A 24,755-nucleotide genomic window follows, 5' to 3' on the forward strand; every position below is an offset into this window, starting at 1 on the left:
CTCCATATTTGACACCACAAAGATGTACATGCACCAACACAAACACCGCGCCCCTCCCTTTCCCCCATCAAGCCCCCAGGGTGCAGCCCCCACTCCCTCTCATAAGGGGGCACCATGTGGCACTTTATCCCCCCTGGCACAAGGTAGCCCCTCTGCCAGCCCCACATTGTCCGCTGCCTGCTGGAGAGCACGTGCCCGCAACGTGCCCCCACCTTCACCCACTCCCTTTTATCATGTTTACCGTACATGGAGACGGATGCCCGCGTTAAGGGTCTCCAAAGCGCCCACCTGAGATAAATGGGGTGTGCGTGCAGGTGACACACCGTTGGGAAATGGTCTTTTTGTGCCGTGCCAAAATTTCCACACTCTGTCAAACTCCAGTAGCTAAACTATTGTTTTAAAGTGCTGGCGTGTGTGGAAATTTAGCATAACAGGTTGCTATAAAGGAGCAAATAAAATTGGGGGTTTACTTCAAGCTAATGCTTGAAATACACTAAGATAGCATTTTTGTTTTTCCTGAATCATACATGTTTTAATCAGTATTACTCTGTGTAGCATTTTGTGTCATCGTACTTTCCCATGCAGGAGGAAATCGCATTATATATATTTTTTTCTGCTCATATTCTAAGCCGAGGCTGCAAAAAAAAGCATCTTAATTTAATTACATTTGACAAAAATCACTCAAATTACTGCGTAACAGAATGTGCAACAGCTCGCATCAACAACAAATGCAGCTGGGAATTAAATAAAAGAAACAATTTGAGAAGGACGTGGACAGAAATGCATAAAGCAAAGATTTATTGAAGCGCTCGACATTGACTTTGAATGCATGATATAATGAATAACAATGAGATTAAAAGTATCAGAAAGTTTGCTTTGTAAACTTTTTTTTATTTTTTTTTATTTAATAGACCCAAATACCAGCACCATGGCACAGCTGCTCCGTGGGGCCCAACGGAGCCTCGTAGCGTCGGGGCTCTCGCTAGCCTCGTTTCTCTCCTCCGTGTTCTCGGGTGAGAATTAGCTGGCTTTAGCGCTCGCCTCGCCTGCTAATCTCTTAATCTGCGATGGTGAAGGAGGAGGAAGGCTTTACTTCTTCTTGGCACTCCAGGAACAAACACAACAATCCAGCAACAACAAAAAGAAAAATACCACAAAGGGTTTTTATTGACTGTTATTTCAAGCTTGAAGGGCCACATTTGTTTTTCCCTTTATTAGTCAATAGTTTGTGATCTCACCTCATTCAACAAGCTAGTTGAGATGGATTTAGATCAGGGGACATATTTTTCACTTGATTTTTTTTTTTAAAGTAACCCATTCATAAGATGACCTGTTCAGAAAAATATGGCTCCAACTTCTAACTCTAATTTGATTTTTTTTAAGAAACCACCACGCCCAAGGAAGAACAACCAATCGGGTATGAAAAGCGTGACCAATCATCGACACATCCTTCCGCTGACCTGCTTCCTTGGGCTTCAGTTGCTGCAACCGTGGCGGAATATCCACCTCTGGTTAGTAACGACAGTTGAAGTTTACTTTAAGTTCCCGCATTGTAGTCGATTGAAGTTAAACCGTTCAGGTTGACTGGAAGACCCCTTGAAATGGCGAGAATCAAAGTGGTGGGTGGAGCACAGCGACTTCCAGCCTGGGCACGGCGAGGGCCAACTAATGAATATCTAATGTGCGGCTGCACGGGAGCTCTTAATGCCCCCCTAATCCTCCCCAGCCCTGAGTGTCCTGAGCCTGTTAATCAGAACCCTTTAAACCTTTAATCTGTGGCACTCCAACACGCCGACCTGCCAGCGCCCCACCGCACCACCCCGAAACCCGTCGAAGATCTCCTCCTCTCTACTCCCCATGTGACATATTGAGCGCCTGCAGCCAGATTCTTCCCCATGAGCGGCATTCCAGAGCAGGGCGTCCCGCGGGACCCTCGGTAGCGCGGTTGGGGGGGGGCGGACTGGGTTAACTTGTTAATGCTAAAGTGTGCTGGGTCATGATGATTGGATTTAGTCTCTGCTACTACTCATTGAGGCAGGAAAATTTGCCCAGTAATTGAAAAAAATATATATTTTTGTATATTTTGGCTATAACATGGTGTGATTTTTCCAAATCTTCTTTTATGCCTGTCAAATTGGATTTGGAACGTAATATTGGTTCACTCTTACTTGTTGGGTATTTAGGGGTGGGAATTATGCACATTGAGAAGGAGAAAAAAAAAAAGGAATTACCAGTTCCAACTCTTCTTTCAATTTTTATTTTGTTTTATTTGTTATGTGCTACTTTTTAACCACACCAATTTTAGGAAGTTTTGCAATTACGGTTGCTCACAAATTCTTTAAGTATAGCCCTTTATAGTTTCACATGTGTCAATTCTAACACCGTGTGCATCCTTTCTCCATATATCTTGTTTTGTATCTTCTATTTTTTTTCAGCTTTTGTCCTCTCCTGGCTTTTATTTCTTCTTCTTTTTCTTCCTCCCCTTCTGCCTGCTGGTGAATATTTCATTGGCAGTGTGGGGCTGGTACATTAACCAGCGGTGCCAGTCGAGCTCCCTGCTTGTGGCTGTATAAAAATAAACACACTCTAGTTGTAATGAACAGATGTCACAGAATTTACCCCCACACCCCCCCTCAACCACTACCTCAGACCCCCCCCCCCTTCATCACACACACACACACACATACACACTTGAACCTCCTCTCCCGTCTCTCCTCCTCTTCATCTCTGCTCACGCATAAGGAAGGGCGCACACGCAGTTCACGCCTGGAAGAAAATACAGCAGCACCATTAAGGTCCAATTAGAAAAATAGAAAATTCTGAGGGAATCTGTTTCATTAATATGGCTAATATAAAATTTGTCACTGTACAGGCAAAATATAATCACCTAATAAATTGCAATCACAATATTGAGGGGGAAAAATTGTATTTTACTGCCCCGTTTGTAGCACTTAATTGAAGTAATTAACGTAACATCTATGCTAATTTTTGTTAGCTAGTGTTTGGCATTTTCCATTATGTGTTAGCATTAAGCAAGTATATTTTCTTTTGAGGAAGTTGCAGGAGTGTCTTGTTTTAGAATTTTGCTGAGCTAAAATCTGATGTCACCCATTTAATTGCTATAGCGCTGTCATTGTTTTTACAAGTGACTTTCATGACATCCTACAATCCTCTCTGGTGCCCATTTTGATGCCACACGTGTGTGTTTGTGTGTGTGTGTGTGTGTGTGTGTGTGTGTGTGTGTGTGTGTGTGTGTGTGTGTGTGTGTGCTCTCACATGCCCGTCCATTCCCCTTGTCACCATCCCGCTCTTTTTTTTTTTTTCCCGCCATTGAGAGCGTGCCAGTGTGGTGTGTTTGCTGGCTGACAGCAGCCAAGGAGAGACCATTGTTCTCCTCGTACCCAGAGACCCTCCCCTGCCAAGTCTGAGATGAGAGGCGCTCTCCAGTGCTAACTCCCTTGCAGTCCGGGCATCACGCAGCAAAACACACACACACTCACGCACACAAATGCGCGCCAGGTGGGAGGGTGATAGCATAACATAAAACTTGGTCAGATACATAGAGAAGAGGTCTGTTAGGTTACCCACGCTGCAAAAAAATAAGCCATGTCAAAATGTCTGAGAAGTATTTGCGAAAAAACTCCCAAAACGTTTTATCTATAGCATAATATGAATCCAGCTCTGCCCTCCCTGTCATATGGTGCTCCACAGGGTTCAACTCTGGGTCCCATCGTATTTGCTGCCCTTGTTTTCCATCTTAAGAAAGCGAATTGGTGATCATTTGTGAGATCTGAGCTCCTTCATGAAGGCCATTTTTGTTCTGTCTGGAGGAAATCAATGGCACTGAATTTCTTCAATTTCTATGGCAAGAAAACAGATGTTGTGTTGTTTGGTCCCAGTGGCCCTGTTGACTAGAGTCCCTTGGTGCCAAGTGACGGGCAGGAAGTGAGACTATCGAAAGTGACAGAGTAGGAAATGATTGAGATTTTCGAAAATGCTAGTCGCGAGCGGTAAGTGACCCTCAGAGCAGCGTTAGTCTGCCGATGACCTATGACCCTAGCAGTCGTGGAGAGACAAAGTAGGAGCACCGTAGGATGTGGGTGAAGGGTTTAAGGCAGGGGTGTACGGAGCTGATCAGTGGGGTGTACTCAATGCCGTGTGACAGGTCCAGCTGGGAGAGCGCCCCCACCTCCTCCATCCTCCCCCAGCGCTGCAAACTGGTCAATATGGAGGCCAATTACTGCTGCCCATGTGACTACGAGGGCATCAACCAAGCCTATCATAACGGACCCACGCACACACCATCTGTGCAGACCAGCAACCAAAGCCCACCACACACACACACGCACGCACATACACACTGCTCTCTCATCCAGTTGTATCCCCGTGCATGCTCCTACTTAACCTCCTAAACTAAGGCCAGATGCCCCCCACATTGCGTTGACCCCCCCCACCCCCCGTGTCACACTCACATGCCGTGAGGATGAGGACGAGGATGAAGAGCGGCGCTCGTTTAAGGGGGCGTCAAGAAGAAAGAGCATTTTCATTCTTCTCGTGAATGCACATCTGCCAGATGTTGCCCCTCCTCCTCCACGACATTCCTGGACACTCGCCAAAAAGACACCCTCCTCTTCCTGAGGTCTCTCCCCTGAGCAGGACCCGCAGCTCTTTATCGTTTTTTTTCTTTTTGAGTGTGGGCAAATATACAGATGTTGCGGAATTTCATCATCAGTTTGCGCACTTTTTTTTTTGCGGGTTGTGTTTTTATTTTTGTTCCCTGACAAATTGCTAATCTGCACATATACAGTGGTGCCTTAAGTGCTCTAAAAACAGTTGGGTCAGAAATGACCCATATTGGGTCAAAAAGGAACTGACCCGACTTTTGATTTTTGGGTTATTCATTTTATTTTATTTTATTTATTTTTTTAGTCAATATATTTTTGGGTTGTTTTGTCCCCAAAAACTATTTTGTACAACCCAATATTGGGGGTTGCTTTGTGAGTCATTCATTTGACCCAATTTTTGTGAATAAATAAATAACCCAACATGTTGGGTCAAATGAATAAATCACAAAACAACCCCAAATAAAAAATCAATTTGTGTAAAGAAAAAGAAGAAAACAGTAAGATAACAATACCCACAGTCACATATTCTTTATCCTCTGTGTAGAATGACTAATATCAGTGTTGCAATGATGAGCTTGACCCATGTGACCAAAGTGGGCACACCAGAAAGAGCGACACAAATGGTTTAATTCTTTGCAATTTATTTATATTTTTTATGATTCATATTTTGGGATGCCTTTTACAGAACGAATTAAAGAATTTCACAGAAGAACACACATACACACACACAATAACTTGTATGTATTAATTAATTTATTATTGGGTCTTCTGGTGGCTAATTGGACTTCACACCATCGTACTTGTGACATTTTGCTCATGGCCATGTCGGACAAACACACTCTCAAGTTTGAGTGAGAAAAAGAGTGGGCCGGCTGCACGATACATGATAATTTAAACAGCGAGATCACTCACACACGCACACGGTGTCACTGCAAGTTAAACAAGAGTTTTTCACGCAAAAAAAAAAAATGCACTCGAAATTTAATAAAACTTCCATGCTTGTGTAAGGTGGAAATATATATTTTTAAAAGACCTGGAAACAAGGCTATAAGTCTGCAGCATAAAAATAAAAACACGCACTGCTGGATAATGAACAGATGCCCCCCTCCAAAAAAAAAAAAAAAAAATCAGGAAGGAGACAAGGGTGGACCCCCACGCCCAGCACCTTGGCTGGCGAACCGCTGCTGCTGCGGGGGAACATTAAGGGACTTGGCTCGATGTCCTGCCTCGATCGAACACGCACGCGCACGCACTCGGTCCAATAAGACCGAGACGTATACAAAGCAAGAATAAATCAATTTATAAAAAAGTTGACCACATTAAAAAAATGATATGTATAACCTTTGCTTTTTTTTTTTAACAGCGGTGATTGGAAAGTGCAGCAATGAAGTCTGTGAATTCCTCCCAACCTCTCCGCCCCCAAAAAAGGTAATTATCCATAAAGGTTGTAACTATCTTGTATTATAATTTATATTATAAATATAATAATATCATTAGAACGATGTTTTTGGCAATCTGTGTAAATGGGGCTTATAATGAAAATTTCCTCGGGTTAAAATGAAATGCAACATGTAGAGAAAAAGAAATAAAAATGCATCAAATAAAAATAGCAAAAGATAATTTCAACATTTGTCGTTTAATACCTCAAATTTCATCTATTTATACAAGGTGAAAGTGTTGTGTTCAAGGGACCGAAGCGGGCCTTTTAAGGCCGTGATCCTCAATTCAATTCGCGAGTGGTCACTATAGAACGGGACTTTGATTTTTTTTTATTATTATTATTTTTTTGGCGGGGCGCATATGGATCCTGGGGCACCAGTCCAAACCCTGTCGAGATGGCAACGGATGCACCATTTTGTGTATTTCATACTGTGTTTGCGTGTGCTCATACAGTAGGCGTTTATAAAAGCTTTGTAGCCTACTGTTCTGTATTGTCCAGTGACGTTTATCTGAGCTTGGCAATTATTATACATCAATTAAAATCCATTACTGAATGTTATATTTCTAAAACGTAACGACTACTTCGTTGAAATTTAGTAATTCCCCTGGGAAAAAAAAAGAAAAAGTAGGCCTACACAAAATGGCGGAAATTGACTAATATCAAAATCTTAAATCGTATTAAATGCGGTGAAAATACATGTTAAAAAAAAAAAAAAAACATTGTATGGAACGAAAGTGCTCCTGACAAATATACGGGCAGCTTACAAATGACCAAGTTGACCTTGAACGCATCACTGACCACGCTGTTAACCTCGCTGTAAAAAAATCTGTGTAAAATAGGGACCCGTACACACACGCTCGTATTTTTAAACGACTATTTTGTCAAATCTCAAGATATCTGGCATCCGTAACGCCCTCGCTCACTTTAGGCGCCAAGTTACCTCGTGCAGGGAGGAGAAAAATGCCAACATGGGGGAAGGAGGCTCTAGTGCGCCAATCATCTCATTAAAAATCTGATCCAAATACATGAAGGATATGATTGAGTGGGAAAGAAGAGAAATAAACCAAATCGCACAATTTCCCAGTTTATCATTTTATTGTATTTTTTTTTCTTATGCCACACAGTTTGGTTGAATACAAAGTTGAAAGATTGGATGGAAAAATTAATAAGCAAGGGGATCCCTTTGTTTCATTGACTATTCACATTAATTACAGGGTAAACACAATAATAAATAGACGTGCAGCAGCAATAATAAATAATTTGATAAATTAAAAAAAAGTAAAAAGCAAGTAATGGGTCAGTTAAAGAGCAAGAGTAAAGGACAGATGGAAAAACGACAAAAAAACTTTTGTGTCTGCTTTTGCATAGATGCCAAATAACAGATTTCAGAGAAGGAAAGATAAAGACAGCCCTCAAAGCTGTTTGATAATTTTATAAAATAGACAATGAAGGAAAATGAATAAAAATCAGACACAACCTCCTTGCAAATGTTCATATAGTACAGTCTACATTTTTACTCTGATTCTCCAGTGGCCAAAAGGTAAATAACCAAGCACCAAAACAAATCCAAAGTACATATTTTTCCTCTTTGAAATAGAGCTGCAACTATCTTTTATTTTATACTCGATTAATTTGCTGATTAATCGGTTATTTGGATTTTTAAAATGATTTTTTTATAAATGTCTATGCATTCTTTGAAAAACAGGACATTACTTTTTTGACAGTGCTGAAAATGCACACACGTTTATGATCCAGTAACTTGTTTGTAGTGAAAAATGTTGATGTTATTTCAAAATTAAAGCAGATGGTTTTATATTTAAAGCAAAGATTGTGGACAATTACATTGTTGGAAAAAGTTAGGCGTACTAAAATTTTCAATGCAATGAACTTGGATCAAGTTTGAAGTTGGGTTCATGATAAAAAAAAAAAAAAAGATTTTTCCTGCATTTCATAGCAAAGACGTTTGCAGAACGATTTTCTCTTTTATTGTGCCCCAAAACTTAAAGATAAAAGAAAATACAACTAAGCAAATTGTTTTGGAGAAAAGAGTTTGATTGCTTTGTTGTGCTAACTATAGCATTGTTGCCATAAATATAAAAAAGAATTTATTTGTCCCAAGTTTTTTTTTTTTTGAACAGTGTACAGACATTTAATGTTTACTGTTGATGCGCTATGATTCTGACGATTTGGACAATTTTTACCCCAAAAAAAAGGTATTTAAACGATGAATGATTTTATAATCTCGTGGATGAACGGTGACACCTCTTTGAAAACCAGTGTAAAATACAACTCTGTGTGGAGTGGTGACAAATGTTAACACGGCTCTCGTTTCCCTGACGATTGCAAAACAACAAGAAATAAAAAGTCAAATAAACAAAGCGTGAGAAAAGATTGTGGGCAGCAAGGGGGCGCTCTCTCGCTTGGGTTTAGTTGTGGAAAAAGGCGTTGAGTTCGTCGTAGGCGGGTGCGCGCTCGTGGTGCAAGTGCATGTCGTGGTAAGGCAGGACGTTTTCCGAGTGAATGCCACTGCGGGCCCCTGAAGAGCCGAACACCAAGTTGTGGGCCCCGCCGCCACCACCGGGCCTGGAACCGGGCAGACCCGAGTAGTGCATAGAGTAGTGGTACGCCTTGTCGTGGTCGGGCGACCCTGCGCCTTGGTGTTTGAGGGCAAAGTTCCCGTTGACGCAGAGCGGTGGGCTTAGGGGCCCCTCATACTCGGGGCTGTTGTACTCCGGGGAACCACCGCCGCCGCCATAGGCCGAATCGTATGTGGGACAGTAGCCGTGCGAACCCAGCGGGTGCGAGTTCGAACCCTGGCGGCAGTGCGGGCTGGACAACCGGGCGCACTGGTACGGGTACGAGTGCATGGCGAAGGAGCCCGAGCCATAGCGCCCCCCTTCGGGACATTGCTGCTCCGTCAGGAAGTTTCGCGAATTGAGCTGCAGACATCCAGCCACCAGGTTGGTGGTGGGCTGCGAGAGACCCTTGCACAGGGTTTGCACGTAGGCCACCAGGTCCGGCCGCTTGCCCGAGCGCAGGATCTCCGAAAGGGCCCAGATGTAGTTCTTGGCGAGGCGCAGAGTCTCGATTTTGGAGAGTTTCTGCGTCTTGGAGTAGCAGGGCACCACTTTGCGCAGATTGTCCAGCGCCGAGTTGAGGTCGTGCATGCGCGTGCGCTCGCGGGCATTAGCCTTGATGCGGCGCACCTTGGAGCGCTCGATGCGGGCCTGCGTCATTTTGCGCTTCTTGGGGCCCCGCTTCTTGGGCCCCTCGCCCTCCGTATTGTCGCCGTCGCACTCGTCGTCCTCGGCGCCGTCGTCCTCCTCGTCATCGTCATCATCCTCACCGGCGTGCTCCGATTGGGTCCGGCTGCTGCCCCGTAGATCGGAGGAGGCGTCCATATTGTCCCGCGTGTCACCGTCGTCGTCCTTGATCTTGTCGTCGTCGCTGTCGTCAGCCCATCCTGAATATTTCTGCACGTCGGGGAGCAGCGAGGGGTCGTTGAAAAGCCTCGTCAACATTTTGCTGCAGGGGGGAGAAGGAAAAAGTAGAACACTGAATCCTAACCTTGAAGTAGAGGTGAATCAATCGGGCTGCAAGTGACGATTAATGAGATTAACTGTCGATTAGTTGCTGAATTCAGACAGTTAAGTAAGCTCTTGTTTATTGTCAAATATGGGAAATTCAATTTTCACAGCAGCAAGATTTAAAACATTTTGTTGAGTTGCCCAATTTAAATATCTGTATGTTGCTTTGAAATTTAGTATACAACTTTTTTTTTATTGTCTCTCTCTCTGTCAAGGAACACAAATCATCCAATCAATAATATTGGAATTATATGTTCAGTCAAAGAGTGTTACAAATATAATTCCGTATTTCCAACACAATGGCCTCTGGTAGGAGTGGGTGCAAAGGGGGCGGGGGCACACTACAGGTCCCATGAGGGGGGTAAGAAAGGAAGGGGGAGTCTGGGACGCCCACATCCACTGGCTGCATTCCAACACTATTCATATCCAACACATCTTGTCACTGGACGACAGAAGGACCCCCCCCACCCCCCGCCCAAAAAAAATCATAATCTAATTGGGTGTATCGCCTCTTGTGACTCAATATTACATTCATGGTGCAAAATTACATTATCGAATACAAATAGATTAAAAAATAAAGGTTAATATAATAAAGTTATAACAATGAGCAGCGTTATATCATTGGAGTGCATGCTTTAATTTCTGTTTTAAATTTCATTTTGTGAATATTGAGAAATCTCAGATATAAAAATCGTGTGTTTTACATAACATTTTAGGATTTTTAGATTGTGGTGTTACTTATTTTGCCAATGGGGAAATATTGAAATTGGAGGGAAACGCGTAGATAAATATTTGTGTGTAGCAGAGGTAACTATAATGGCTTACATTCATAAAAACAAGATCTATAAATGTGACATTTATGCACCCCCTTTTAACATGCAATATATAATTCACATATATATAAATAGAAGGAATTAACAAAGCTGTCGTTTTAAACATAAAACTGATCCATTTGACCTCAACGTAACAGGAAACGCATCAAATAAACAATAGCCTAATTGCCTCTTAAAATATGTATTTCATCGCTGCATTAATGAAAGACGGTCGAACACCTTCAGGTAATTATCGCTTAGATGTGTGTGCGTGTGTATTGGCACGCGCCAGGGGCAAAATCTACTTTTTAAAACCACACACTCGTGTTTTCTTTCGTCGCAGCAATTAGAGGCAAAAACAATTAACAAGCCAAGCATGCAAAAACATGAAATTGATTTCACCGCACTTGCAATCGGCGATGCACGCATGCGTACGCCTTCACAGATGGACATATAGTGTATGGCTTGTAGGGCTTTTAGGGCTCGTGAAATATATAAATTTTGGCCGTGGGCTGTGATTTAATGAAAGAGCCAGACGTGTTTGTTTGCTTTAAAGAGGCGGGAGAACGATGCAAATAAATTGTCAGGGAACAAATCTATCATTTTTGCATTAACATCGTTAATTCCGTTTGATGACGGTTTGATTTATTTGCTTGTAATTGCAGCTTTAGAGCGCCGCCGGACAAACAAAAACATAATTTGTGTCCCCTAAAATCAGCATTGGATCTGTATAAATTAGATTTAACAGCGTTGAAAACGGACGCGTAGAAATCACCGATTAATCCATACGCGCGCTAGATGTATACCAATTAATGGCCAAAATCTCAAAATTAATTTGAAAAATTTTGCTTACCCGTCTACATGAATTATATTTGATGACATTACGGAAAAGTGGCGATTCAGCTAGTATCCATATCCACAAAAAAACGCGCTGCACGCACGCAAGCAGATTCATTCCAATTACAATCCAAAAAGGTGCGTTCAAGAACATCCGTAAATTGCAATATTATCTCTTCCCCGCGTTCGCTTGCAAACTCACCTGCGTTCGAGCTCTTCTCGCGGGATGGGATGGGTGGGGGCGAGGGGGTCCAGTAACCAAGAAAAAGAGGAGGGGGTGAGGTCCTTTTTTTTTTTTTTTTTTTTTTTTCAAACCACCATCGTCAGGGACCGAAGCGGCACGGTTGTTCCGTGTCGGCGTGCAGGTGCGTACAGCGCGCTGGCTCTCCCTTCACTGGGTGCCTCGCCCCCCCCCTCCTCCCGCTCCGCGAGAGAGGGTGAGCACGTGAAAGAGAGAGAGAATGAAGGAGAGAGAAAGAAGAGAAGAGGTTACATACCAACTAGAAGGCTGCGATGCCAGCGCCCATATGGCTGCACGTCACCGGCAAGAGCCATCACATGAGGGGCCCGCTGATTGACATGAGCCCGCATTCGGAGGGATCTGGCCTCCCTGGAGGGGTGGAGCGAGAGGGATGGAGAGACATAGATAGAGAGCAAGAGAGAGAGAGAGAGAGGAGGAAGAGGAGGAGGAGGAGGGCTTCGCCATCTGTCGCCACACTAGTGCGCACAAAGGCAGCAAAAAAATAAAAAATAATACAGACGAGCAAATAAAATGGTGGTACACAAAAAAATATTGGACCAGAACCTCCTTTAAAAAAAAGAAACACTTTATAATACAAGTCAGCTTTATTATTATAGAATATGCATTGCATGGCTAACTGCATTAAGCAGATCACCCGCTATTAAATCATATTAACACAAGCGATTAATCAGTTTAGCGTCCGCATAAGACTGTAGGCGGCTTATCGTACAATTACATCAATTAAGTGGAGAAGGTGCAGCCTACCACACTGCGGCCACTGGTGGGTGGAGGTGGGGAAGGTGGGGGGGGGGGGGGGGGAGAATGCATTAGAAGTGCATTAAGGCCGCCCTAGCAGAAGGCATATTGTTTATTTATTTACCTAATTGGATCCAATGATGCTACGCCGGCGAACGTGGCCTCAGTCGGCATTTTGTTCCGTTGACCCACTTGACGAAAAAAGCTGAGAGAAAAGGGCCGTATTGTAAAGTATTGGGACGAGGGGGTGCCAAAAAAAGGGACAACGTTGCAAAGCCACTGTGTAATTGTCACTCTACTTCAGTGTTCTTTTTAGCAGCCATTTTAATTTTAGCGGAACCTGTTTTTTTAGTTACATTTTTAGTCATTTCAAAGACTCGCTGTAAATATGTTATTCCTGCATTTGCTGATATCTCAAGGGCCGAAGATGACGGGGGGGCTGCAGGTGGTGTTTCCATGTGAGGGGGCGGGGCGGTGCCCCGGCTATCCCCATCGCCTTTCGCGTGCCCGTTTTTTGTCCGTCCCTGCACTGAGATCTCTATTTAGTTCACATTAGTGGAGTTAATGCGGGAAAAATGAGCTCCGTGATCGCTGCGTCCAATTTGGCTGGCAAAGAGCGTCGCCACGCCGAGGGGGAGGCGTTGACGGCCAATACGGGCTTGTTGCGTTCTAGTGTGGGTCACCCCTGGGTGTAAGCATGTTTGCATTCTTTGTGATGATGCTTGTTCACTAATGTGTCCATCCCTTTTGGGATGTGGGGATGTCAACCTGGAAGCACACCAGCTAGTGTTAGAGTGTTTGGATTCAGATGATGTTGAAAATCATGTTTCGAACTCAACCGCTAATTTTCCGAATATCCATATCGGCCGGGCCGCAAATTGACAATGCCCGTGTTAAAGGAAGCTAATTATTTAATAATAGTTAATCGCATTGATTAAGAGTTGTGAGGCCTCTGTGCCAGCCAAGTAGAGGATTGGCAGGAGGTGGTCCCCAACAACTTTCAAGTCACCTTGCCAAAATGAATGCTGAATGTCAACAGCGCCACTTTAGCCAGCGTCAAACAAACAGTGGAGGAGCCGAAAGGCCAGTGCGGAAATGCTAACGGCTCTTAATTCCCTTACTGTGTCCAATAATGTTTAACGCTAACATGTAGCCACGTAGCATCCTGACTCGACTATTATCTTTTTGTCCTGTTTACATTCTGAGGGAATTCTTGGTTAGCGTTCCAGTCAGACTGCCCAGAGTTGGTCCTCAAACATTTTGGCTCAGTGATATCATCGCTCAGCATCCGCATTTAATTTGCACAAAACACTGACAATGACTTTTTGTTTGTACGTAGATTAGTGTTAAGCAAAGGGAGGGGGGGGGGGGGTACCTGCTGTTGTTTTTGCAAAGCGAATCAAAACCCTCAATAAAATAACGTTTCAATGTTCTTTTTCCTCTGAATGTCATCCAGTAGATGGTGAAAGTCATCAAACCAAATCTACCCCCCCCCTCCCGATTCTCCATCAGACGTGCGAGGTGACGACCTGCACTTCTCTGGTCTTTCTGGACCTATTACTAGCACACGCACACACACACACACACACACACAGACACACACACACACACACACACACACACACACACACCAGCAGCCATCCCGGACCCCATCTGCACTATCCGTTCTCCTACCCGCTAATTGCATATGCACAAATGCAAATGCCTATTAATTAATTACTTGACTAATTAGTGCAGTGGTATTTTAGAGCGATAAATCAAGTGGAGATGGGGCAGAGGACGTCTGGAGGAGGAGGAGAAGGAGGGTGGGGTGGGGTAGGGGTGGCTTGGTCAATGGCGGAGGTTTAAGAGCAAGGCATGTCGACAAAGAAGCATATAGGTCTGAAAGACGAGGTGCGAAAGGTAGAGGCGGATTAAATTTAGGCGGCACGTGATCGCCCCTCTCCACCCTGCTCTGCCAGCTGTGTCACTTGCTGGCAGGCGGCCAAGCGGTGGGCACCCCGAGAAAGGAGCTTGGGTGCATATTCATATATACCGAGTATAAACCGAGACACCTCAAAATGAAATCAAAATACCAGCTAAGTATTATCACAATAAACCAATATAACATTCCTGCATGGACTCCGGACTGAAATATTCATTTGATTCTCGTTAGCTGGCCGGGTAGACAACGAGGTTCTTAATTGCAGCATCAGTAGGCTCCACCTCCTCTTCTTCTTCCTCCACTCACTTGCTCGCTTTGCTCTGCTGCAACAGTCAAACCTTCATACCCCATACGGGTGCCATCCGTTTGGACGTTGAAGTCCACGTCATTGGGTCTACACACGAGGGACCCCCCCTCCCACCACTATCAGTTCCCGTGCCAAGTAAGCCCCGCGCCTGGCCAAGCCCGACCATCTTGTGGGATTTTTTTGCCTTTTAATTATAGTAAGAGAGGATTAATTATGGCAGTGGAAACAAGGGGGGGGGGGGGGGGCATGCATTATTGATGCTATGAGTGCGGGGCTGGAGAGGGTAGAGGGTGCTAATTAAATCACTGCCCCATTGCCACGTTCATTCGCCATGTCTCCCACCTGCTACATCCCAGAGACCCCACCCTGAGCATTTTACTCTTAAAACCCCAAAAACTCAATTTTCTTTTTGTACAAAAAATGGGCACCACGAGTACAAAGTCCTGTCATTGAAGAAACGTGTAAAAAGTCAAATCAAGTTAGAAAAAAAAAATCGACACTAGAAGTAGGTGAAGGTTGCCCTCTAGTGCAATTTACCTGCTACCAACGCTTCAAAATACAAAATTGTAAAATTATTAAGTTTTTGTTACAAGATAAAAAAAACAAAAAAAAAAAAACGTGAAGGCATCAGTTATGCAATGTTTAGTGTGTATCATGCACTGGCCAGTTCCGCAAATGAATGGATTGACACCATTTATGTGAGTGATGACGTCACACATACGTCATGAATTTACTACGTTTTTGTATATTATTAGTATGTCACAATTATGTGTGTGTGCACGCGCATGACCCCTCGCTAGTGTACCTAATATAGTGGCAAATATATGCCATCTTTCCACCAATGAATTTGTAATTACGCCAACGCGCCGCTAGAGGGCAATGTTACATTGTTTTCTGACCGTATTTGAAAACGTTATACACTACGTACACTATACTACAGTAATAAAACAAGTACCTTGACTTGAGTTGAATTCTTTCCGTGACCATTCTTGGCACAGAGATTCCACAAGATGGCGCCCTATTGTTAATAGAAAGAAAAAAAATGCTACCTTTCTATTAGACAGGACTTTGGCATCATCTTGTGGCTATTCAGATTGAGCACAATAATAGTAAGGAAGAAAGTTTTTCAACAGACACAGGAAATTTGTTTTAATTGTGGCATTTTTAAATAATTTTCACTCTAATTAAACAACAAATAACAAATGACATATTCTTTCTGTTTGCATTGTCTTCTATGAGAAAATGCGAGATTTCACAAAGTACAATGTGTACAAAATGACCCAGTCTTCACCCACAGAGCTGCAAAACAGATGGCACAAAGCATCTCCCAGGAGTAAAACATATCCCCCCCCCTCCCAAAAAAAACAAATATGCTGGTGCCCTCAATCTGATCTCCTGCGTGCGTAATCCACGCAGACATTACGGACGCTGCATTCAAAGAGCATTCTCCTCATCTACTTACAGCCAGTTCAAAGTTAGTTGAAGTCTGCAGTTGTGGCCTTTGGGGTTGAATGTTGTCAGAGATTTATGCTCCATTTCCCTTCCACAGACTCCTGCTTTAACAAATGCAATCAATCTGTGATCATATTTCTGCTTTGGGTGGTTTTAAGTGCAGTTCACTAAGCGAAAGGATATTTTTTTTCCATGCAATCTGGATTTGGGGTGAGATTAATTGTCTGGCCGTACTTCTGGAACCTCTACTGAGTCTACTTTGTGTCTGTATTTGATCAAATAAGTGCTTCTGCTGCAGTAGACAAAGTAGCATGCTAACAATACACTTAAAGTATTTGTAAAAAGCCTTCTAAAAAATAAAAACAGTATTGCGTCATAATGGCCATATGAGAGGGTGGAGAAAGATGCAGATTACATCGAAAAACGTTTTGTCAGCCACGCATGTCATTTACTTCCTGATTGTGGAATGGCCTACAGAAAGCTCCTTAAGTATCGGTGACTGGTATCGGCAGCCTTTACGAGTACACGATACATTGAAATAGCGTGGGCGTAAATGTGACAGTATCGCCTTGATCCTGTGGCCTTTACAGTCATTAATACATTCCTCATGATTTTTTTCTTTTTTTTATTGAGGAATGCCGGCCAAACTCACAGTAAATTATGCAACAACGCTGGCGTGAATACAAAGAGAGCAGTTTAAATTTGGCAGAATATTCCAGCAGCTGATTGTTTGTCAGACTTAACCAACTTTCCCCGTGAAAAATAATGAGCAAGGGGACACCTTGTGTGTGTATGTTGGTGGTGGTGGTGGGGCAGAACTGGAGGAGCTTTGTGGAAACGTTTAAAACTTCATCTCTGCTTCTTTTATCCAAATGCAAAGTTAAAAAGAGAAGAATCTGGTGATGTCATTTCTGTGATTCCCTCTCTTGTTTATCTCCCCCCCCCCCTCCCTACCTTGGCTCCAATCTCTCATTCACAAAGAGAGGCCAAAAGAGGCTCAGTTGAGGCGATGAGATTATTTTTTTTTTCCTCCCTCATTTCTCTCTGATCACAAATCCACTTCAGCTCAGATAGAAAGTAAAATGTCATCCTCTCTCTCTCTTTCTCTCCTCCCCCTTGTGTGCCGCCCCTCAGTCCCTCCCTCCTCCCATTCAGCCTCTTGTGAGGACAGACGGACGGACGGACCACTGCTGCTTCTGCCGCTGCCACACAGGTTGAGCGGAGAGAAGGAACTACAGCGGAATTTTCGGCAACTGGTGGGCTTCTCTGGTTTGCTCACTCTGCTCGAGGGAGGCCAATCTCGAGGATCAGCAGGCCCTTCGGGGAGGTTGCACCCATCCTGTTTCGGAACCATGGAGCCCTCCGTGTCGTCCGAGATGGAACCCAAAGAGCGGAGGAAGATCCAGTTCGCCGTCCCGGCCTCGGCGGCCCCTAATCTTGACCCCCGGCAAGTTGAGATGGTGAGTGGGCGGAGTCTTGAAAAAACTTTTTCTAACTACCTCACAGTCATTTCCAAGATCGCGTAGCTTTTTTTTGTCGAATTTTGATTTATCGTCAGGAAACGATTGTGACATTTCTCTTCTACTGCTTCCTCATGAGATTAATATCTCATCTTGACCTAACTGACATCACCGGCATCATTATCTTGCACCATTGCACTCGACGCTGAACGTTTTCTTTATGATTATTTCTACTTTTATATCACGCACAACTGAGGCCCTATCGCCATGGAGACAGACGGGCTTGGACAACAATGTCGCCCCAAGCTTCCCTCTCGGCAGATAACTGAAAAGGTCGTCTCTAATAGACGATTCCTTCCTTTTGCGCTGGATCTCGCGCATGTTTGGAGATGTGTCATTCTGGACACCTGCAGAAAATGCCTTATGATTGACATTGGAATTTTTTGACTTTTTATTAAACCAGAAAAAACATACTGCTGTCAAAGAAGTCATTTGCCACGTAGATAAAATAAATACACGATTACCCTTTTTCAGTTCCTGTATACTATAGGTGTGTCAAACTCTGGCCCGTGGGCCAAATTTGGCCCACCGCCTAATTAAATTTGGCCCGCAAAGACAAATTGTGTCAATACTAAAATTATTAATTTTTTTCACTTTTATAAAATGGGTTTCTCGCTATTTTTATTACTATTCATCTTTTTTTTAATTTTAATGCCCCTCTGAAGGAAATTATAACTCTATAAGGCTTGTAGAGACTCTGAGATTGGCTGATAGATCGAAAGTCAGTCATTAGCGATTCAACCTGTGGCCGCTTATAAAAATAGTTGCTGTGTCCGAACTTTTTGTCACCCGCCCGCTGTCCACTTTTTCTGGGTTAAACGTCAGGTGGCGACCTTTGAGGCGAGCCGTGTTTGTGGGCAAACACGAGGGGTCTGGCGGACTGTCAATACACACACACAGTTGCACACGCCACATCTTGATGGGTGGCGCAAAAGCATGCTGAGAGAGAAGTGGAATGTCCTCCATGAAGCAATTTAGGAGGTTCTGAAGATGAGTTCTGAACTCAAGTCTTTCCGTTTGTTTCCGTTGTCGTGGTACACGAGCCTGACAGGCAACGTGGGTTCAGTTCAGTAAATGAATCAATCTTGCATGTTTTTACAAAACCTCATGTGATGTGTAAACAGTGTCAAAACATCAATATTGAACGTGTGCTGCTTGTTGCTAGTACACACAAACTTGCTGCGTAGATGCCCCGTCACCATGGAGGCCCGCGACGTTCCTCGGAGTGTCGCTATCCCACTCGGCGGCTCGTTAGCGGGATTTCAATTAATAGAAGCCCCGACGGCGAGGAGGGAGGGATTAAGTCAGACATTGCGGATCAAGTCGAAGAACATCTTGTCTTTAAAGGTCATCGAACTCGGGCCGTTCGTCTCAGCTCGTTCGGTCCGCTCTACTCACTTCTTTCGGAACGAGCGCGGCGAGGCGTGATTGACAAACAAATGAGATTGCCCCCCCCTGCTCACACGACGATCCATCGAAACATGTAATCTCTAATTCTCCTCGATGGATTTATTTATTTTTACCCACATCTTTACACACGTGACCATGGGCGAATTTTCACCTATTATTACAAAATTGTTTGTTTGTTTATTTATTTATGAAAGCATTTTCACCTGTTTGTACAAAATAGGTGTTATGGCTAATAAAGTGACGCCATAGCCTTGAAAAAGTCCCTCCCACCGTCAACAGAGTCTTTTGTCGCGTCGTTGTGACTACGCAGTCTTTTGTTTCTACTGGCACCAAACCTTGCACCGCAAATGAGAGAGAACAAGAACAGGACACAGTGTCGTGACGCAAACCTGTTTTCCCTTCAACCCCTTGTTACCTGCATCTCATTACAAGCAAGCCAGAGGGTTCTTGTATGAGGTCATTGTGCCGCTGGGTTTAAATAGTCTATTCAGGGAAGCGAAGCCGGGGTCGGTCGTTGGAGAGGCCCTCCAGATGCGGTACTGTGTGCTCAGTCTGTTTATTCATTTAGCCAGTAGTGGGGGCCACCGATCCCCTCTTCATAATGAGCCTTACTGTTCATTTGAATCAAAATGAATACTCGGGCAATAGTTGCGCTTGTAATTAGCACCATCACGACTCACGACCTTAACTAGCACCACGACCGGCTCGGTGAACCGTAGCTCACTTCCTGTAGCTCACGTTTTTTTGTCTGAGCTTTGTCTGCAGGCTTGATCCTGAAAATCCCCCGATGTCACAATGAATTTGTTCTCCAGTCCAAACGGTGGACACCAGCTTTCCAACAAGCCGTGGAAAAATGTTTAACTGCTGGTTTGTGTTTCCATTGTCCAAAGTCATAAACGGTACCACAATGCGAGCAGAGGGAAAGGTCAGCATTGTTTAATTGCGCTCGCACGTTCACGTTGGTGGAAGGATCACGACGACAAAGACATGGCAGATAAATCATCTGCTGTGGGAGTGCAACTCTGAGTCAATAGATGGCTCTGATAAGAAGCAAATGTTTTGTTGGAGCGGAACACCGGAAAGCCAAAAGGTCATCAGTCTTGCGGCTCTTCTTTCCCACATGTGAAGGTGTGACCCAAGACTTTTGGCTATGTTCCACTGCTATTACTCAGTGGCCCCCCCAGAGACCCCCTCGTGATCTAGTTTACGCTGTCCTCATGACGCCGCTTTTTATAGGCCTGCCGTCTCCTCGCTTGGGGAACAGGCCCACATCGGCCCGATACCTCGGTTCAATCCCGAAGCGTCACAGCAGAGTCGTATTGGAGGATAGAAGTGGAGAAGCAATGGCGGCGACGGCCTAGGGATAATGCGTAGTAATCTCTGGCGCAAATGAGGAAGTCACATACGATTATTACGTAAGCGGTGTAGAGCGGGCTGGTTTTTAAAGCTGGAGAATTACTCGAGTGTTTGTGTCGTGTTGCCATCATGTCCGCCGTCCTGTGTCATACAGATCACATGGAGATCGGATTTGGGCTTTGATTGCCTGTTTGGTGCTTGTATGTACTGAATTACACAAAATTTTACAATCATAGACAATTTTGAAATGTACAATTTTAAATGCTAATCGTATACTTCGAGAAAAAAAAACGGTAACAATTCTGATAATTCAGTCAATTATTTTTTTTATCTATTTTTATTCATTTAAAATACAAAATATTTGACCCATTCCTCTCCAATAATCTTTCAAATATTTATTTTAGTCTCCTAGAAAGAAGGTGGCTGCCCTGAAAGCCTGATAGCAGGTGTTGGTCGCCACGACGCCCTCGGGCCAGTTCACCTTGCCAGGGGAGAGATGTGACAAGGGGGTGGGCGTGGTCGGAAGGAAGCTTTTTTTTTTTTTTTATAATCCCTGGCCTTCAGGAGAAAGAGGACAGGAAACAAACACATGTTAATGTAATCAGCAATGTGGCACACCGATGATGGACGGGAAATAGATCCAGGGACGAAATATGGGCCGGTAAACAGGAAGTGGTCTTGCATGTGGCGTCACAAGCGAGGGAGGAATCCACACTTGGTGGTGTTTCGTGGCACAGTTCCATCGTGGGGGCCTCCCCTCCCCTTCGCTCTCTTCCCGACATGAGGCACAAAAGGTTCATGTCATGGCCAAGGTTGGTTGGCTGGCTCAGTCTCCGCTAAGCCATGCGTGCTCGCTGTTTTATTAAATCCGACATGTTTTCCTGGAGGTGGCAACTTCTACGTGGGAATGCTAAGCTAAATTAGCTGATCTAGATACACATTGGAAAATCATTTCAAACAGTCAAGACAATGCCATCTGATTCATTCATTCATCTTGTGACTTTTGCAGATTCGGCGCAGGAGGCCCACGCCCGCCACCCTTTTCAGAGTAGCCGACCACACATCGCCAGAGGATGACCAGTCCAGCCATCAGGTAAAGGTGAACTTGAGCCTTTTTATCTTTGTTTCATTTGATTTGATTTTTTTACTTAATCATTTTTTGTGCACGTTTTGCTTTTTACCGTACGTCAAATATCTTGCCTTGTCGCACAGTGGGTCGTTGGGGAGAACGGCGTCCTCAAACCAAAGCGAGTCAATCCAAATGTGTACCAGCCTCCATCACTTAAAGGTCAGTGCGAAAGGGGTGCGCCTGTGTGTGTTTGTGTGTGTGTTAGACTTAACCTTGTGTCTTAATTCCTTTTATTTGTTTTACTGCCACGCTTCACAATGCATACAAACAAGACCTTTAAAGTGCTTCATTGTATGATACAAGGCGGTCCCAAATAGGTTTGCAAATGAAGTTATTCAAGGAAGGATGGAAAGGCGAGTGGGAGGAAGGATGGCGTGGAAAATAGGAAGGAAGGAAACAAAGATGATGGAAGGATGAAGGAAAGAATGTTTGAGGGGAGGAGGATAAAAGGGAAGATGGTTGGAAAGCAGGTAATATGGAAGGAAGCAAGGAAGGAAGGAAGGGAGGATGTAGGGTATGCAGGTAACATAGAAGGAAGGAAGGAAACATGAAGGAAGCAAGTACAAAGGAATAAACTATCTTGTAACAAATACCAAGTGTAAATCACGTCGCTACTTTTGTCCCACCTTTGTTGTCGTGAATTGTGTGACAATTGTTTTTAGTGCGAACGTGACAGCAGCTTGTGTATGTTTGTGCGACAGAAAAGGGGGCGGGGGGGGGGGGGATTAGAAGCGGGACAGCTGTGAGTGTGAGTGTGGATCATCCTGGATTACACTCAGTTGTGTGTACAGCTGTGCCACTCACACACACATTGCAAATGCATAGTTTAACACAAAAGACCCCTTTTTGTGCTCTTATTGCATGAGGTGCGCACAAGATGCCTCGTACCTGCATCTGCCAAGGTTGCGTAAGCGGCCTTCTACCAGAATAGGTGACCCAAAGCGCTTGCCCGGGTGCGCGTCCCACGCGGTGCAAAGGAGAGAAGAGCGAAGGTGGGCGGGGCGAGGTGACCCAGAGAAATTGAGAGAGGCCATGTTACGAAAGAGAGGAGGAGGGTGAGTCAGCGTGGCAGAGAAAGCCGAAGAGAGACGCAAACAAACCTGTTGACCGTAAACCATGTCGTGAGCTTTGGACGAAGGGGCGGGAAGAATTGAAATTGAATCCAAAATATCGCTAAGTGATTTCAAAATGTGGATCGACATATTTTGCCTCAACAAAGGCTGAATTTTTGGGGAGAATATCACACGACCGTAGGCACTGTGAAGTCATGTCGACAGCATGTAACAAAATGGCCGACCCCCCTAAAAACAGGTGGACTATGCTGCCTCATTCATAAATGCAATTGTTTCAAAATGTGCGTAAGACAACACCACACTTTTTTTTTTTTTTTAGCTGAAGCGTGGTCAAAACAAAAACACCATCCCCCTCTTATCCTTGTGTCCTTGTGTTTGTCTACCGTCATCTCCCCCGTGTGCACGTGTGGGTGTGCATAGCTGTGCAGAAGATGGCCGAGGCGCACATGCAGAACCTCGGCGTACACCCTCCTCTGGAGGACCCTCTTGAGGGTGAGGAGGATGACGACCCTGAAAAAGCTACCGGTGAGGAGGAGGCTCTCGTTCCACCGTCGAACTGGGCCACCGGCGACTGTACACGTTTTTGTGTCGAATTCACCCGCTAGTTCTGCTAGAATTAGCAAATACATTGAGTTTGACTCTCCAGGCCTCTTGGGGGCAGTAGAGTACTTACCTGTAAACTTAAAGAGTATTTAGGGCTATTTCCCCTTATGGGGCAAATAAAGGAACATTTTATCTCCTCTTATTCTCCCTCTTCCAGATCATTCAGTGTTTCCACCCTTCTGAAATACACCCCTAAGATTGATCCTAAACAGAAAAAGTCAAAGTTCTTCCTCTCCATGCTTAGACCACCAGGAGACGTCAATTGGCGACCAGTCGGAAGCGGCCCCCGATGTCCAGGAGACGGTTAAGCTGATCCAAGCGTCTCAGGTGGAGGAGGAGGAAGGGGGAGAAGACCGGGCGATGACCGAGGAGAGCAAGTCGCTGGGCAGTAACTGAGGAAATGCGCATTTAATATCAAACTAAAGGACTTGCTTCCCTTTTTGCTTCTACAGCTGAGGTCAGTGTGACTTCATAAAGAACAGTGTAACCTTTAATTTATAAATTCACATCTTTATATGAAAACAAAAGATGTTAGGATATGACTAACCTCTTCAGATGGCGCTACCCTAGTGATTTGTATTTTCACTCATGGATGCGTCTCTTCATTACCAAGCTGATCAATTGTAATTTGTTAATCAGCACAATGGCATGTGGAGCCTGCAATAGGCTGATCCTCAAACTGAAATATTGTGACGACTCACTGGCTAATCTGAACACATTCTGAGCACTGTTGACTACTGCTGACTTTATATTCAACTGTAAAGTAGCTACTTAATATGCATCTACCGCCATCTAGTGGCTACCAGGAATGACAGGTTATCAGCCGCAGTTGAACCCCCCCCCCTTTTTTTTTTTTTTTTAAATCAATAATTTTCAAACAATAAGAAATACCAAACAAAACAAACCCACTTGATGTACTTTTGATAACTCACCAAAGCTGGGTAATATTAGCGAGTATGTAGTTAAGTTTTTGGGGAATGGACCTATTAAGGGCAAAACTACCTCGCGTGTTCTGCAAGCCGCATGTTATCAAATCTTCTGGTTCCTTTTCTACTCAACTTTTTAAAGTCACCATAAAGATTTGCAATTCAATGTGTCAGAAACAGTTGTCATGGTTACCATTTGACTGACATTTCAACCAAATTATTTTTTTTTCTTCCACACCTTATTTTTGTGCTGCTGTTTGTAAAAAGAAAAATATGAACAAGCTGCTGACTGGATGAAGAACAATTCATGTATTTAGACTTGATTTCCTTCTCCAAACTGCCCCCTTTCGTCTACTTTCTTTCCAGATGTCTGAGTTCAACGCTCTTTATTGTTTTTATTTTCCGTTGGCTTGTTTTTAAATGTGATTGCTGGTGATTGTTTTCAAGTGACCAACTTTAAATAATGTCAGAATAAAACACTTTTTTCCCTTAGCTGTGTTTCTTTGCATTGTCTCAAACACATACGCTATACAAAAGAGGGTGTCCCTAAAGTCTGGACGTATGCACAATAATATATGTATATCTAGAAATTAAAATTAAAACTTTAGCATTCTTTGTCAAATAGTCTCATAGAATACCATCTAACAAATAAGGCAACAAAGCATCATTTTTTATTACTGTATAATCTCATATATTCGGAGACAGTTTTCATCATCCATAATTAAATACAGCTAATTATGATATATTTGTCTTGAC

The 24,755-nt window shown here is 43.9% G+C and overlaps 2 protein-coding genes across 5 annotated transcripts in view; one reads left to right on the forward strand and one right to left on the reverse strand.

Annotated features, from left to right (window-relative positions):
* The window catches only part of ppp1r1b (protein phosphatase 1, regulatory (inhibitor) subunit 1B), a 33,430-nt gene extending 8,939 nt beyond the window's left edge, over window positions 1-24,491 (forward strand). Inside the window, exons 4-10 of one of the 4 annotated variants that reach the window (XM_085934113.1) lie at window positions 1,384-1,511; window positions 5,989-6,053; window positions 17,117-17,442; window positions 21,278-21,367; window positions 21,481-21,556; window positions 22,891-22,995; window positions 23,318-24,491. In XM_085934113.1, the coding sequence (XP_085790239.1) occupies window positions 17,335-17,442; window positions 21,278-21,367; window positions 21,481-21,556; window positions 22,891-22,995; window positions 23,318-23,469 (531 nt within the window). In that variant the 5' untranslated portion in view covers window positions 1,384-1,511; window positions 5,989-6,053; window positions 17,117-17,334 and the 3' untranslated portion in view covers window positions 23,470-24,491. Of the gene's footprint in view, window positions 1-1,383; window positions 1,512-5,988; window positions 6,054-17,116; window positions 17,443-18,870; window positions 21,081-21,277; window positions 21,368-21,480; window positions 21,557-22,890; window positions 22,996-23,317 lie in introns of those variants that run through there. The other 3 variants (XM_085934114.1, XM_085934115.1, XM_085934116.1) reach the window with 3 other exon arrangements.
* neurod2 (neuronal differentiation 2) lies at window positions 7,192-11,430 on the reverse strand. Its single transcript, XM_085934112.1, has 2 exons — window positions 11,319-11,430; window positions 7,192-9,591 (listed from the first exon to the last, which is right to left on the reverse strand). Exons 1-2 carry the CDS (start codon window positions 11,345-11,347, stop codon window positions 8,493-8,495), a joined length of 1,128 nt encoding a protein of 375 aa, XP_085790238.1. The 5' UTR covers window positions 11,348-11,430; the 3' UTR covers window positions 7,192-8,492.
* Window positions 24,492-24,755: the final 264 nt, after the last annotated feature.

This window comes from Syngnathus leptorhynchus, chromosome 16, assembly GCF_054491065.1.
Source record: "Syngnathus leptorhynchus isolate UIUO chromosome 16, UIUO_Slep, whole genome shotgun sequence".
NCBI classification, from domain to species: domain Eukaryota; kingdom Metazoa; phylum Chordata; class Actinopteri; order Syngnathiformes; family Syngnathidae; genus Syngnathus; species Syngnathus leptorhynchus.

What these genes read in the sequence shown, in the direction of transcription:
- neurod2 (XM_085934112.1), bottom strand. Translation starts at nt 11,347, where the DNA reads ATGTCATCAAATATAATTCATGTAGACGG. An exon ending in AATATAATTCATGTAGACGG is followed by an intron (nt 9,592 to 11,318) that starts GTAAGCAAAATT and finishes TCCCCCCTGCAG; the next exon opens with CAAAATGTTGACGAGGCTTT.